Source organism: Perissodus microlepis, chromosome 7, assembly GCF_051167445.1.
Source record: "Perissodus microlepis isolate ML-2025 ecotype Zambia chromosome 7, ASM5116744v1, whole genome shotgun sequence".
Lineage (NCBI taxonomy): Eukaryota > Metazoa > Chordata > Actinopteri > Cichliformes > Cichlidae > Perissodus > Perissodus microlepis.
Genome location: NC_140467.1, coordinates 12,912,701 through 12,928,596, shown reverse-complemented (window position 1 = coordinate 12,928,596; position 15,896 = coordinate 12,912,701). Strand labels below are relative to the sequence as shown.

Here is a 15,896-nt window from a genome sequence, read left to right as displayed (position 1 = left end):
GTGGAGAGACTTAAACACGCCGTGTGTGTGAGAGACAGAGAGGGGAAATGGTTACTCCTCCAAACTCAATATTTACACAGATAATTTTCTCGTCACCTAGAAACCTCGTAACTGCAGTTTTGCACTTTTTTTCCCTCACTGAAATATTGTTAACTGAAGAATTGCATGCTTCTCCAGAGGATGATAAAAATGCACCACACCTGGTGCTTAAAATAAAATCCACTGGGTAAACTTAACATTGCAAGTTTGTCAAGCTACAACTGAGGTTGTTTTGTCAGTTTCTAAAAGGTTTCTATTTTGGAAATACCCAGCTGTCCCCTGACAGTTTTCTCCAAATCACTGGCTGTGAAAATAGTGTAAGTATTCCTAAGGCGCTCTTTGGATGTGTAGCGCTGGAATGAAAATATGTTTTTAATATAAATTGCAGCTTTTTATAATGGTTGCACAATCTTTGCATAAAGTGTTATATAATAACTTTTGCACCGCCGTTTATATATCTCACGGTTCACATTCTTTCAATGAAATTTGCATTATTAACACAGTTGTGTGTCTCCTCACATATATAGATCATCAGGCTGCTCTCATGACTTGACGTAAAACAGACTCACTATGCTCTTAACTCGTTTACTATTCTGTCTCTGGCTGCAGATAAAATGGCAGTGATTACAATGGAGACTGACTTTTATACTTTTCCCCTGCCTTTGCTGTCGCTCCTTGTCTTTTCTGCTTTACTTCTCGCAGCCTTGATTTTTCTGCACTCCCTTGATCACTCTTGTCATGCTTTGTTTCATTACTATATACCTCTTGTTTCATCCAACACTGGTGACTGATTCTCTGTCCTCTCCTGCCACACTCTGCTGCCTGCAGTCTGCTCTCCGGGGTTCTACGGGCACCGCTGCAGCCAGTCGTGTCCACAGTGTGTGCACAGCACCGGGCCATGCCATCATGTCACGGGCCACTGTGAGTGCCTGTCTGGCTTTACCGGCTCGCTGTGCAACCAAGGCAAGTAGCCTTCTATGTCCTTTTGACCTTTACCCTGCTCTTTCACGTACAGTGAAATTCATTCACTGTGAAGTTTGAGTGTTTTTTTTCTTTTTTTGTTGGTTATTTTTGAAAATGCCTTTGTATAAAATACAAAAATCTGTAAGGGAATAATACTGATCATGTTGTTCCTGTAAATTTTGTTTAAGTCCTCTCTTTGTACACTGGTCCTAATAAGATGACCTGCTGCCTCTCGCACTAGCATCTTAGCCTTGAAACTTTAAAATATGACTATTATCGATGCAACCCAAGCTAAAAACAAAAGTAAACAAAAAAAACAACCTTCAACAGAGGACGGAAAATTGCTAAGAGCCACATTTTTAGACAAAGAATATTTTAAGTAAATTTTGCTGTCCCCTTGCCTAATTCTGCAAAAGGAGCTGTATGTAAATTGCTTTCATTAATATACAGACAAAAAATGCACAAACACACCTGTTTCTATTGTTAAACTTGTTTTCAAGGCAACTTTTCTTTTATGGCGTTACTGAGGATGTTATATGAAAACAACTTGGTTTGGCACTTTTTATTCCTTATAAGTGACATTTCTCAGCAACTACTTCTTGTAGCGTGATGACATCTTGATAAATGTTTTACAAAGAGGGTTTTGTTTTTTGCAAGACGTTTAGCTATATGTCTGGTCAAAAAGAACATTTAGTAGGAAACTGAGAAAGAGAATGAATGTATACTATGTGTGTGTCACGGTAGTTTTTGTCTCCACACTGTCCATCCATTGAACAGCGTGCTGATTTCAGTTCATTTGTGTGACAAGGTATTGTATTTGTCGTGTCAGTGGTTCCGCATTAAAAATGTTCTCCGCCGTTCTGAGAAGAGATACCTTCACACAAATGCGCTGTAGATTTTTTTCCTCTAATAATTTACCTCTTTTTTTTAATAAATTACAGATAGGCAATGAGGAATTTTTGAATTCTCTTTCATGGCTTTAAGCAATGTCTTACAAATAAAAGTTTAATAGCTTAGCTGAAGGAAGAGGGAAAAGTAAAAGCAAGAACGAGTCCTAATTTGTCTGAACCATAATTACTGGTGAGCGGGCGTTAGGCGACGAGGGACGGAGGTGGCCATCATCATGCACATTATCCTCTTGTTGAGCCCCATTGTGTCCTCACTTGTCCTCTGTCCAGCACACAAAGTCCCAGCCTAATGAAGCTCTCCCAGTGAGCTGAGGCTTGAATCCCCAGAAGCAACAGTATGGGGGAGCCAACCTCATGGCTTAATGACAACCTGCTTGAAAGAGGTTGAAAGAGCTCTCAAGAAGAGGGAAAAACCAGTTGAAATATAATCATTAAAATCACCCCCCATGATAATGAGTCAGACCCATCTCTTTCACAGCCTGCCACCTTATCAGATATTCCTAACGGTGGCTATTCTTTTATGTGAAACGTTTATTGCATCTGCTGGCACTGCAGCTCCCTGATCCTGATACTTAGATACACCTTGGTTTAATTTGTCCCATGGTCCAACAAGGAAACACAAATGAGGTTTCACTGGAAATAATATTTCTTATTGAAGAGTGCCTGGTTGCATTGAAATATTAATTTCATAAAAAATGTATACAGTGGTCTGTGTACATGGTCTATTTTAATTCTTTGGCACATCACTCATTCCACTCTAAGCAGTGGAAATGGGGCAGTTGTGCCACAGGAGGCAGTGACTGACTCCTCCTTTTGTTTAAGCAGATCATTTCGTGTCCACTCAAATAAAAGGATATCATCCATTAGAGGAACATGTTTACACAACCTTTCAAAAAATCAGTGTGTTTGCATAAATGTGTTCACAGTAATGTGCCTAAGTTTAGTGTCATAATGTTAATGGGTTTTTCTAATCTTAAAAGAGGCAGAGCAGTTTTTTTTGTTTATTCGTAAAGTGGTGTGTTGTTTCTTTCTGTTCTGCAGTCTGTCCAAGTGGCAGGTACGGGAGAGCTTGTGCCGAGATCTGCCTCTGCACCAACAACGGCACCTGCAACCCCATTGATGGCTCCTGCCAGTGTTTCCCTGGCTGGATAGGAGAGGACTGCTCTCAGGGTATGGCTTCCTTCCTTCCTTCATCCACTCTGTAATTTGCTCATTTTCCCACTTTTCCCACTCTCATTGTCTGTCTCCACTCCTAATTTCTCTCTCACCCTTACCTTCATACACATTAATCATCTTCATGACCCGGCACACAGAGAGAACTACCCTCAGCACCAGCTGATGTAAAACACACAGCTTGCTTAAATGATTGTTGTAATACATTATGCTCTTTGATTTACAGAACTGTAGGCCAAAGATCATTAGCAGAACTTTGAGCTGCCATGGCATGGGAAATTGATGTGTGTGTGTGTGTGTTTTTAATTGCATTAACTATTAAACTAAAAAAACAACAACAACTAATGATCACACGGGTGATACTCCATACATATTCACCTGACAGCAATTTCCAACACTACAACTTGTGGGCTTGTGAAGGGTAATGACAAAACTGGATTTTCTTCCAAATGTATCATTTTAACATATTGTATGAAAGCGTGGAGAATATCTGGACTTTTCCTCAAACATATGTGTTATGTGATTCATGTATGCATGTCTAGGACGTAGTGTATGTAAGGGAGAGTGCGTGATCATGAGTTTGACTGTGTCTCTGGCGTCTGCAGCCTGTCCCTCTGGGCACTGGGGCCCTGATTGTCTCAACTCGTGTAACTGTCACAATGGAGCCCAGTGCAGTGCCTATGATGGAGAGTGCAGGTGCAGCCCCGGCTGGACCGGTCTCTACTGCACACAGCGTGAGTTTCTCCCATCCAGTTAGTAGACACACAGTGTCATCTACTGGCAGTCTAATAGAACTGCAGCAGATGACAAGTGAGAAACAATACTTTTTTTCTGATTACAAGGAAACTGGATGTTTTTATCTATTTTTTTATTATTATTTTTTAAAGCGAGAGAGAGCAATAGCAGAACAGAACTAATGGTCATTTCATTAATGTTTGTAATACATCCCAGTCATTTACCCAGGGATAGAGCAGATCATCAATATCAGTCCACTAATTTGAACTTCCATTATCCATCACCTCGAGGGGTTTATTCAATATTGTTTGCAGTGTGGAGCTCCTGCTATTGTGCATGAAAATTACATTTGTTTTCCCCTCTCTTCTCTCATATAGATTCTTACTATTTGCAGTTGTCTTCTTCTTTATTTCCACCTCTAGGTTATGTTGACAGCATAACAGCATTTTCTGCAGAAGCAGGAAATGTTTCATTTCAATTCATTCACATTGTCTCTTATTGAGTATGCAGCAGAGACATTGAGTGATATTGATTTCCTCGTTCCTTTGCGATTTGACCTTGACTCTCTATGTTGTCTTCCCCTCTCTTTGTTTTCACCACTCCTCCCACCCCAACATTTTATACATCTCTGTCCCAGGCTGTCCTTCAGGGTTCTACGGCAGGGACTGCTCCGAAGTCTGCCGCTGCCAAAACGGTGCAGACTGTGACCACATATCTGGCCAGTGTGCTTGCCGAACCGGCTTCATTGGGACGAGCTGTGAGCAGAGTTGAGTAGGCACAACACATTTTAGCTCTGAGCAAAATTACCCAGTAGATGAGTGTGTGTTCTATAAACAGTTTGGCTCCCACTCTGTAAGTGCTTTAATTTTGATGGGTGCAATAATGTGCCTCTCTGTCATGCAGAGTGTCCCGCTGGTACATTTGGATATGGTTGCCAGCAGCTATGCGAGTGCCTGAACAATGCTACCTGTGACTATGTGACTGGAACATGCTACTGTAGCCCTGGCTATAAAGGCATCCGCTGCGATCAAGGTGAGAGGTGATTGAGATGGCCGAGGCTTTACGGGGTATTATCGCTCAAACACAGATGTGTACGCATTGTTTAAACGACCCACTTTTTCTGCTTTCTCTGTAGCAGCTCTGATGATGGAAGAGCTGAACCCATACACAAAGATCAGTCCAGCACGAGGCTCCGAGCGCCAGTCGGCAGGGGCTGTCATGGGCATCATCTTTCTCCTCCTCATCATCATGGCTATGCTTAGTCTGTTTGTGTGGTACAGACAGAGGCAGAGGGACAAGGGCCATGAGATCCAGCCAAGTGTATCGTACTCACAGGCCATGCACATTACTAACACTGACTACTCTCTGTCTGGTAAGAGTCTTACATGTGCATTTTTCCATCACTTACAATATATGTATTAAAACTGCTTACACCCCATGCAATATCACTAAAATGGGAAAAAATGTAAAAAGGTATCATTTTGCTTTTGAACCTTTCTGTGTGTAAATCCTCAGAGTGTGGCAGTACTGTCGCGATGAGAACCAGTGCTCCTGAGATCAGTCAGAGCCAGAACAGCAGCAGCAGCAGTGGCCAGTGCTTCTCCAACCCTAGCTACCACACCGTGGCTCAGTGTAACGTGGTCTCAACCATTTCCAGCAACTTGGATGGCACTCTGACCCTCAAAGTATGAACTCCCTCCATGTCTTCACACAAAATGTACTGCAATTTCTAAATTACACGCTGCAGTACAAAATCAACACTACATTGTCTTTTTCTTTTCACAGTCAAACACGCTGAAGAGCAGAAATGGGTCTGAATGGAGGGCCTACTGCAACCTCAATGACCTGGGTCAGTTTTCTTCTCTCCCTTATTACATCGCAGTTCGTAGATCTGGAATTTGGACCTTACAGAACCAGCAATTCAAGGGCAAAAGACACACGTGTCGTTCTCACACACCCTTTATTGGCGCTAACCTGCTGTGAATGAAGATGAACCAGGGGTCTCTTGTTAGACATAACCTTTGCTCTGATTTTGATAAGATATGCAGCGAAAGCAGTGGTGCGAAGATGAATAGGGGTCACTATGCGCTCATTAGTCCTCTTTCACTTCCCCTGGTGGCACATTTTTCTATGAAGGCTTACATTGGGTCAAACACTACACTCACATGCTGTGAACGATAGAAAATTAAGTGTGGCATTTAAAAGGAGCATATTAGCATTTCATAAATAGCTTATAACAAATTAAAGGGTAGTTTGATGTAAGCACATCAAAGTCCTTTTTTTTTATATTAATGGTAATTGTCAGGTAACCATTTGTAAGTGGAGAATAAGGTATGGTGCACAGATAATGAATGACAGTGTGAATTGTCATACTGTTGGAGAAATACTGTATTATTAATATTATTATTTTCTTTACTGCTTATGTCCTGACTTTAGGCACGCTGAACACTGTTGCAATGCATTCTGACCCTGAGGCGTCAACTGCTGCTGTTCTGTCAGATGCCACTGGTGTCCTAGAGATACGCACAAGGTGTCCTTTTTGCTTCGTTGCCGTGAAGTGCTGCAATATAAGATGCCAAGAGATAACTGGGCCCCTTTTTAAAGACTGATAAAATCCTCAGTAGGTAGTGATTGCAGTCCATGTCCCTTTTGGGAGCGTTTGTCTTTTGGACTTTGTTTTGCTTTATTTTCTATCACTGAATTCAATTTTGCATCCACTCCCTGGTTAGGCTTAGGCTTGCTTAACTTTAGAAAAGAGTGCACAGTCCTTTACTAGATTCAATACTGTATGTAACAAGTTTGGAGCGAGAAAGCAGTCTTAGTCTCGTTATAACCAAGTGGGTCATGCACAGACACCAGAGGACACCTTGTGCATATCTGTGAGATGCCAGCAGCTTTGACAAAAAGGACAGTGTTCAGCGCTCGGGGAATCACAATAGGCTGGATGTCCATTCAAAAACCTAATATCTATAATTAATTCTTTGTCATGCTTGACTTTAAAAGTCGGAGCCCCCGTTTAGTTTATACGTACAAAGCACATCAATTGTAATGGGAAGTCAAAAAGTGGTTTTTATTTACTGAGCTATGAACTATTGTAGTCACAGTACTTGGCTTTTTTTTTTTGTTTTCTTTTTTGTGGTATTTTGTTGTTGGCAGTAACTTATCACCATCATTTTCTTCCTATCCTTTCAAAAAATAAAAAAATAAAAATATTTCACTATAATGAGACGTCGCCTGTCAACCTTCACACGTTCTGGGAATTTAATGTGATGTCTGACTTTGTTGTTTTGACATGTTTACAGATGTTCAACAGGGTGAGGCACAGACACAAAGAGGCTCCAGGAAAGGTAAGAAATGAATAGCAGGGACAGTTTGCTGTGTGCTGCATGCGTGTCTGTGAAGACCTATTCTGCATATGGAATCCTGTTCAGCTTCACTAGCAGCTAAATTACAAAATCCTTTTATGCTTAACAGCCCATATATCCATTTTCCCATTTGGGTCGTGTTCCCCTCTGAGACAGCTATTTCTCTGACCCAAAATCCCACATCCGTATAGTCTCTGTAATTTATGTGAAAACTCACTGCACTTTGGACAAGATCATGGTGGGCTGAGGTTTTATTCCAACAGTAATTGCTCTCTATGGCTCCGTGCCTGATACGTCATTTTGTCTTCCACACTGTTCAATCGGTGGTGAATGTGAGAAACCCAAGGGTGTGGAGAGTGGTCTGAAGCAGCTTTGCTGCGGTCTCTAATGAGCCCTCTTATCAGTATGATGAGACTGTTATGGATGAGACGAGTCCTCCACTCTCTCCCCTTTGTACTCTGATTACTACGTACCACCATTAGTCACCTGTCCGAGACAAAAGAAGTTCAGCTTCTTGAGAATGGCAACGAGTTTCGCTTCCGTTCTTCTGGTCACGCTCTGATACCAGCTTAAATTTTAGTCCTTTAATATCAGAGTTCAGTATGTATGCCATTGTTAAAAGTCAGTGGCAGGCACTTCATCTCTGTTGATACTAAATATGTCCTTGTCTTGCGGCAGCTGCAGATTACATCAAGAGCTCCATGTGCAGCAACAGCTCCTGCTCCCTCAATAGTGAGAATCCTTATGCTACCATTAGAGACCCACCAGGGCTGGCTTGCAAGCACACAGAGAGCAGCTATGTGGAGATGAAATCCCCCTCCCACCGTGAAGTGCCCTTTGGAGGCACTGCCACCCTCCTGGGCAGTGCAAGCAGGAATGTCTATGATGTTGGTGAGTGCGTTGTTGGAGTGTTGTGTGTGGAGCTCAGCAGGGTCCTGCAGCTTATGGCCTCTCTGGTCATGTCCCATACTGTGATCCTGTACAGAATTTGTACGCCTTGATAAAAGAAAATATATGTGGTCTCTGTTGCATGTACCTCTCTGGTCTCTTTTTTTTCCTCAGCCTGTGCCTGACACTTTACCTTCTTATGTATCTCTCCCACTTTTTTTTCCTTCCTCCTTCCCCAAACTGTGACAGAGCCGACAGTGAGCGTTCTGCAGGGGCCCAATGGAATGGCCACCGGATTCTCCCAGAGCCCCTACGACCTTCCCCGCAGCAGCCACATCCCCAGCCACTATGACATACTACCCATGCGTCACAGCCCCACGCACACACCCCCACCGCCTCCAGAAAGCCCCAGCTCTCTGCTCTAGAAGGCACGCTCTCCTCCGGGCCTCTGACTGCGTGCCGGCATCTGGGAAACATCCAGCCACCTTTCAACCAACGGCCCTCCCTTTGTCTCTGTGTGTGTTCAATTAGATACTGACATGCTGAGATGGAAGAACAGCCACAGCTCTTCTGGACCCTGCTCTCTTTAGCTCCCTCACTGGCGCCCATTCTATCGCCCAGAGAGAGGAAAGGGGGGAGATAGAGTGTCCCACACACCAGCGATCATTCACTCATTGTATTTTCTTATATAATTGATCACACAAACTGCTGGCTGGCCTCTTTATGGACCTGCTGAAGTGGAACAATATCTTTCCAAGCACCCTGTAAGACAGTATACATGGAGTGGGTGGACAGTTTATTTACCTGGAGAGAGCTCTCTTCACTCTGATTTTTAACCCATCATATAAGTTTGCATTCAAGGGCAGCCAAGCGTTTATAAAGTCCCCGCAAAACACAAGTGATTTTCTCCACAGGAAGGAAGGTTTAACAGCCTTCACCATATCTAAGCAGGCAAAGATCTGCTATGTATAGTGTTTATGAATTTTCTCTGTGAAGCAGCTGCATATCACAGCACAGCTGCCACAAAGTGCTTACGATCATCTACTCCGAAGTGAAGAAAAGTGCAGGCAAAGGTAGCGAAACCTCCACTAAATGTTAATTTAAGGAAACTTTGCTGTGAGTGAGCCAAGTCTGAGGAAGCATGGATAAATAGTAAAATATTGTATTTGGGTTTTTTTTATTCACTGTTATCCAGTAACAATCACAGTTAATACTCATGTGATCTCTGTGTCTTACTAAAGAGCTTCTCTTAGTTTTAGTGTTAATGAGGCCCAGTGTATCTTGAAATGTATTCAGGTCATCAGTGTTCATGCATTTATTGCATTGCTGAAAGTAACAGTAAGTCTAAAGTTTGGATTTTTCTCCCCACACTAATGAAGTGATCTGATCTTGTGTTGTTTTGTACGTGAAAGCTTCTTCTTCTTTCTTTTTTTTCTTGCAAATGTTTTGGTTTACATCTTTTTAAAGAAAAATAGTGGGTCATAAGAAGAGTTGGCTTAGACTTTTTTTGTATTTATAAATATAATTGCTTTTTTTTTGGATTGTTTTATATTAGTGATGGTGTTCCTTTTTAAAAAACAAACAAAAAAAATCAGTGTTATTCTAGCATAAAAAAAAAAAAGATAAGCATGGATACCCGGTGATGTAGATAACACAATTTATCTTCTTGTGAAATTATCAGTGTCATTTTGTGAACTGTTTTTGAAGTCACTTAAAATGTTCTCACTCTCTCTGTCAAATTGTAAATTGAAAAAGGGAGAAAAAAAAAGGCTTTCACATGAGCAGTTTAAGACCCACAAATATCCTGTGCAGTATTTACAAAAGGGAATTATATGTTTAAAAAAAAAAGAAAAAAGAAAGGGAAACAAATCCATTTCTAAATCCAAAATTTATGTTTGTATCAGGCTAAAAGAGCATATTTATTTATTTATTTATTTATCGAGATGAATTTGCTCATTCACTATGTGAATTCCATTTCACCCTATGTAGAAGCAATAACATGTTGACAATCGATGCACAGACAGCGTTTCATTAGTGCTGAACATTATCCCATCTTTGACCAGTGTGGTGACCAGTGGATCATAAACCATGTGACTATTTGACCTCCGAGGAAGGTTTTTCTAGCTGCTGTCATATCAAAGCAGGTTGTTGTTTTGGTACAAGTTTCAAATTAAATGCCTATTCTGCCATCAGAAACCCGTTTCAGTCAGGTTAATACCCTTAATGAAGGGTTCTGGTCTGGTGAACAACAAATCTTATCAGGTGGCTTAATGATGAGTCTTTGGGTGAAATTCATGAATAGAAACTCTGTTAAATCCTCCGATGTTATATGCTGTGCGCAGACTGAAGCAGAAAGGGGACAACTACATGATTTAGACCAGCGATAGGCTTACTCGCCACCGCCACCGCGACCTCCAGGCAAAGCAAGCTGATTTACACCATACGTACGCTTCAGCTCTGCACAGCACGTAAATTTATCCGCTACACCACAGAGGAAAATGTTTTATCCTTTATTCTACCGCATTTATTGTACTTTCATTAGATTTACTTGACAGCTATATAAATGAAATCACAGGAATTAAACATTTTCTTTTGAGTAATTTCCTGATCGACTGTGCAGACGAGTGAAAAACAGAAAAGCAGGTTTTTTTACTGCTACTCTGGGTGAAAGTGTGGAGCCTGTTTTTCATCTCTGACTGCGCCCAGGATCGCTGATGGTTGTAATTGGTGCTCAGAAGTCTACTTCATGAACACGATAGGCTGAGATGATGACCTGTTGGAGTTAAGTAAAGATACACATTTTTGGAGCTGTTAAGTTTGTCTCAGTGCACGGGGTTTTTAAATAATTTACGCTGTTGGATCACCAAATACATTTAATGTGACTACCGTATCTGTCTATATGAAGTTATAGAAATAACTCTGTGTCTCTCAAGTGTAAAAGGCCATAGTGCTTGCTTTACTAAAAAAAAGAGTCATAACTGTCATAATTACCGGAACGTGGAGAAATTGTAGGGTGTCGGGTCACCATTACCAAAGAATTAAGGAGCAGGTTTTTTGAGCTCCACTCAATTGACAGCCAACAAGCCCTGAGTGATGCCCCACGGAAAGGAAATGCAGTCACTAAGTCAAGGAACTAATGGACCAAATACAGCCGACTTTAAAGAGAGCTAGAGTGGAAGAAAAGAAGCATAAAGGGAAGAGGTCACACTGTAGCACGGTAAGCACTTGAGAGATGTCGATTTTTTTCTTCTTCTTTTTGGCTTGCTGAATAGCCTCTCCAAACTGAAATACTTTATGTGATTTCTCAGAGGTCAGACCATGTAGAGAGTTACAGACGGCAACAAACCTTCATTTGACTAAAAGCTGGACAGATACTGAATGCTTAAAAGTTCTGTGTGTTCAGATGCAGGTATCATTATTGCTGCTGGGGGCGTGTGCTCTCTTTCAGCTGAGTCACTGTGACAGACAAAAAGAAAATGTTTCTAATTTCCAGAGTCTTGTTCTGCCACCTACATGAATATTACATCTCAGTGTAAAGGGTGCCATCAAATATGCAACTATATTAGTGGCACATTCACATCTGTTCTCCATTAATCCTAATTTAACAGTGTCAGCTGTCTCACGGGAAGTCATTTGTTTCCCTTTAAACTACATTTTATACAAAGTATTGAAATAATCTTCACAGTTGAACATATTTCTTCTCCTTTATTACTGCTAGTCTTTCAGTGGGCAGTTAAAACTTGCAGAGAACTTTTTGGGCATTTTCACTTTGTTAACAAGAAGCACTCCAAGAGCACAAACCTCTGGCATGGCAGCTCATTCTCTGGGTAGTATTTACTTTTAGGGGAATAGTATTGTATTCTGTATATATTCCTTTTTCTTTTCTTTGTTCTTTTCAAACTACTTTAAGAAATTAGTTGTGCAGTAAAAATCAGAGAAGGGCAGCTAGACAGATAATGTAGGCGTAGGTAATGATCAATAAATCAAACAAGGTATTGATTTAGGAATAACCAGCTCGTTCTTTCTCTTGACAATACTTTCTTTAAAGATGTAAGAAAGGCAGATGTGAAATGTGAAAGTGAGGTCAGAGGTCAAACGTGACATGATATTTGGATGCAAACTGTAATGCGGTATTTAAAATCCACGTATAACAGAATCATTTCCTAAATGTTACCAGTACAAACAAAGGTGGCACAGATTTAATGATGAGGTATTTGATGAAACGTTGAGGTTATTTGACTAGAGTAACGTGATATTTTTATATCCCCATATGTAATTCCCTGTATACCTTCCCTTCTGTCAATGCAAGCAAAAGCAGTACGAAGCATGGGTTTAAATAACAGTGTATAGGATTATTATCACTTTGACCTTCAGTTTAATCTAACAACCGTGAGGTCAGAGGTCATATGTGACATATTAAAATATTTTTACAGTAGTTTCTATATGTTGACACATCACACTTATAAGGATCATTTTTTTCTACGTTCTAAAGCTTTTTTTTTTTTTTTTATCAATTTACAAGGGATAAATCATTCATTCGACCTTGAAGACCTTGGTGGATGTAAGCCAAATTTTAATGGATTGTTAACATGACCCCACTCTACAACCCTACCACGTTTTATCAAAATTCATGCAAAGCTTTTCCAGCTATCGCTAAGATGACATGCAAATGCTACCAAAAACTACACACGACACAAACTCATTGCAACTGGTTAAATGTGAGCGGTGTCATTGGTTTGATTCATATGTGTGCATATCTTCGGTCTGCATCGTACAACGTTGATAAATCTTGAGCTGAAGAAGAACTTCAGGGCTTTTTTCACTTTCTAATGCAGTCCTAAGGCGTACGCCTTTCTGGTGCAGTTGCCTGTCAGCTCTATCTCTCGCAAAAGCTGTTTTTCACAGAAGCTGTCATAGAGTGGGGAGGGAAGAAAACATCTACATGTTCTGAAAAGCTGCACCTGGATGCTGACCACGCTGCTGCAGAATAACCTGTCACTTTCACTTGAGTCTGACATCAGCTGTTGAGAGCCAGGGAATAGATTTATGTCTGCATGAAGCATTTGAACAGAGCGACACACAACAACTTCTGATAAAGTTTCTATTTTTCCTGGTGAACTTCTGATAGCAGGATTAATTGTGGTGTGATAGCGCTTTCATTTAAGTATGCACCATTTGACTGCACTCTGCTGTGGCTAAATCCATAGCAGAGCTCAGCTGCTGATCTTTATTGTGGTCACGTCCTGCTACAGGAACTGTGATTATCCATCAGACCAGAGCTGGATCTTTACTTAATGCACAATCACTATTCATCCCAGTGAGGTTGATCATTTTCACTCCCTCTGTGTCTGTATATAATTCAGATGAAAACCAAGCTTGACACTTAAAACACTGCTCAATAACTAAATAAGCCTGTTAACAAAGTAAAGGCGGGAAAGGAAATGACATAAGATTTGTCTAAATCAACTGGTGAGACCTGTTAATGGAGAATTCTATGAGAACAGATGTTTCCATATGAGTTCAAAGCTCAAGGTTTAAAGAAATTACTATTTTTATGGAGACAGAGCAACCACATTACTACAACCCTGCGAGTGCTCAAGGCTAGTGAGTCCTGCTATGTAATGTTGCACCTCGGTCTATAATGCTTTTTTTCACAGGTATTGGTTGAACTAAGGAGATTTACCCTAGAGTTGAACAATCTCAGTCATAAACTGATTTTGTGATAGGCCTGCTAACTGTGGTGAACTCACAGATGTGCAGTTGCACTTTTTAATTTAAGTATTATCAGGTACTCTTTGCAGAAAGATCATCGTTAAATTTGTATATTCAGATCTAAATTAATTGTATTTCAAAAAGATCTAATGCAAGATGTTTCATCAGCAGCAGTTTAACATAGTATTACAATTACATAAGTGCACCTCCTGGAAAGGATTTGGAATGAAAGATCACTAAATTGTGGCTGTAGACTTAATTTAGTCATGGTTAGGTCATTATTACTAGTGTGGACTGGAGACATTGGAATCGCCTTGAGGTTTACATACTCATATGTGCCTCAAAGACGAGCAGAAAAAGGAATGAAAATCAATACCTGCGGTTCTTGCAATTACACATGTTGACCACCAGGAGGCAGCCGAGTGCTGGTGAGAGCGGCATTGAAGTAATTCTGCCAGTCACAAGTAAGTGCCTAAGTTTTGTCTTTTTATTCCGGTCTACAAGGGAAACAATACATTAGCAATAAATATACAGCTTGCAGAAACAAGACGTGTCACGACTCACTCTATGATTTTAGCAGGTCGTTGACACGTGGTTCCATGGTGTAATGGTTAGCACTCTGGACTCTGAATCCAGCGATCCGAGTTCAAATCTCGGTGGGACCTGAAAAGTTATTTTTCTTTAATTCTCGTTTTTATTATAAAATGTCTATAGTTTACCACACAGGATTCTTTTTAGGTCTATCAATACTTATAAAATAGATTATAATATATCTAATATCTATCGTTTCAGCTTACTAATGGGAAATTACAAACAATCTCCACAGTACGAAAAAAATCCTTTCTCCTCCGTTTTTATTTCAGTTGCAGAAGGTATGCAATATTTTGACTCGTTCACCATTTACATGCACTCACACGTTGCAAGTTTTCTTAAGAGTCTGACGTGCATATATTTGTAGAAAAACATAAATCATTAAAAAAAACACAGTTTTTGAAAATCTAAGTCAAATCACTGACTCACGTCCCAATTTTGTCAAGGGATTTTTCAACTAAAGAACACAAACTTTTCCCTGATGGTCTGAAAAAACTGTATACTTCTGAAAAAGTGTCAGTGAGTCAAGGAGCTGATTAGACTGGTGCTGCTGGCATGACCAGCTGATGATGACCGCTTTCCAAGCTTGAGGTGTAACGTAGAATTTTTCAACGACACTTTCTTGTCTAATTTCCTCCTTGTAATGATGTTCATTTTCGAAACTATTTTTAATCCTCTGGAGGATGTCATCAACAATAGTCTTGTGCGATCAAAGACCAGACATCATTATATGGTAATTTCACCTGGATTTTTCTGATCTGATATTAAATAAAACTCTGTCTATTGCCTTTAATGCAAGGCTAACAAGGAAGACCAATTCACACTAATGGCTGATTTCAAAGCTCAACAATAACCCCAACACAGCTGGTTCCCCCCCCCCCCCCCCCCTTTTTTTTTTAGCCTAGCTATTATCCTGAATTAAATCACAAAATGATAATCCTGTAAAATGTATTTGTTCCTCAGTCTGTTAGTCGTTTGCAAAGTAGGCTCATACATTAGGTTGGATAAATCACCCTTCCTTCCTTCCAATGTGTAGATATTGCAATAACACATTTTTTAAAAGAGTTGTTTTAATTTCTTCCCTCATTTTTTTTTTTTTTGATGTTGTTGTTTTGGGTTTTGGTTTTTGTAATAACTCATCAGCTGTTGCCATGGATGCAGTGTTTTCTTGTTTGACAGCAGCAGCGATCTCAGTGATTGTCAGCTTTGGAGCTTGCTTGTTATTTCATTGTGGGTAACACATACAGATACTTAATGTTCTGTTTTTCTGCTATAGCCCTTCAACTCATACTGAGCTATTTGCCGAGATCAAGAAATGTCAGGTGATGTCAGTACTCCACATTCACGCTTCTGCAAAAAGCCCAGTATGACAGCTGTGTTGTGCTTTGACAGGAAGAACCTCACTTCATCTTACTTGAACTTAACTGTGTTCGCAACAACACATCTGATCTTTGATTGCAAGAAATTTATGTGAAGTCACAAAATAATTATTTTGTCTTCTCTAAAGTGACGGCGCTGCTGG

The 15,896-nt window shown here is 40.4% G+C and overlaps 1 protein-coding gene and 1 non-coding gene across 9 annotated transcripts in view; both read left to right on the top strand.

Annotated features, from left to right (window-relative positions):
* The window catches only part of megf11 (multiple EGF-like-domains 11), a 77,739-nt gene extending 67,472 nt beyond the window's left edge, over positions 1-10,267 (top strand). For 2 of the 8 annotated variants that reach the window (XM_084933517.1, XM_084933514.1), the window contains 11 exons: positions 868-1,002; positions 2,952-3,080; positions 3,689-3,817; positions 4,456-4,584; positions 4,722-4,850; positions 4,957-5,190; positions 5,334-5,503; positions 5,604-5,667; positions 7,121-7,165; positions 7,862-8,074; positions 8,321-10,267. In XM_084933517.1, coding sequence (XP_084789643.1) covers positions 868-1,002; positions 2,952-3,080; positions 3,689-3,817; positions 4,456-4,584; positions 4,722-4,850; positions 4,957-5,190; positions 5,334-5,503; positions 5,604-5,667; positions 7,121-7,165; positions 7,862-8,074; positions 8,321-8,496 — 1,553 coding nt within the window. In that variant the 3' untranslated portion in view covers positions 8,497-10,267. Of the gene's footprint in view, positions 1-867; positions 1,003-2,951; positions 3,081-3,688; positions 3,818-4,455; positions 4,585-4,721; positions 4,851-4,953; positions 5,191-5,333; positions 5,504-5,603; positions 5,668-7,120; positions 7,166-7,861; positions 8,075-8,320 lie in introns of all 8 variants that reach the window. The other 6 variants (XM_084933516.1, XM_084933513.1, XM_084933519.1 and 3 more) reach the window with 4 other exon arrangements.
* Positions 10,268-14,376: 4,109 nt separating this feature from the next.
* trnaq-cug (transfer RNA glutamine (anticodon CUG)) lies at positions 14,377-14,448 on the top strand. The gene has a single exon. It is a non-coding gene; the product is annotated as a tRNA-Gln (tRNA).
* Positions 14,449-15,896: the final 1,448 nt, after the last annotated feature.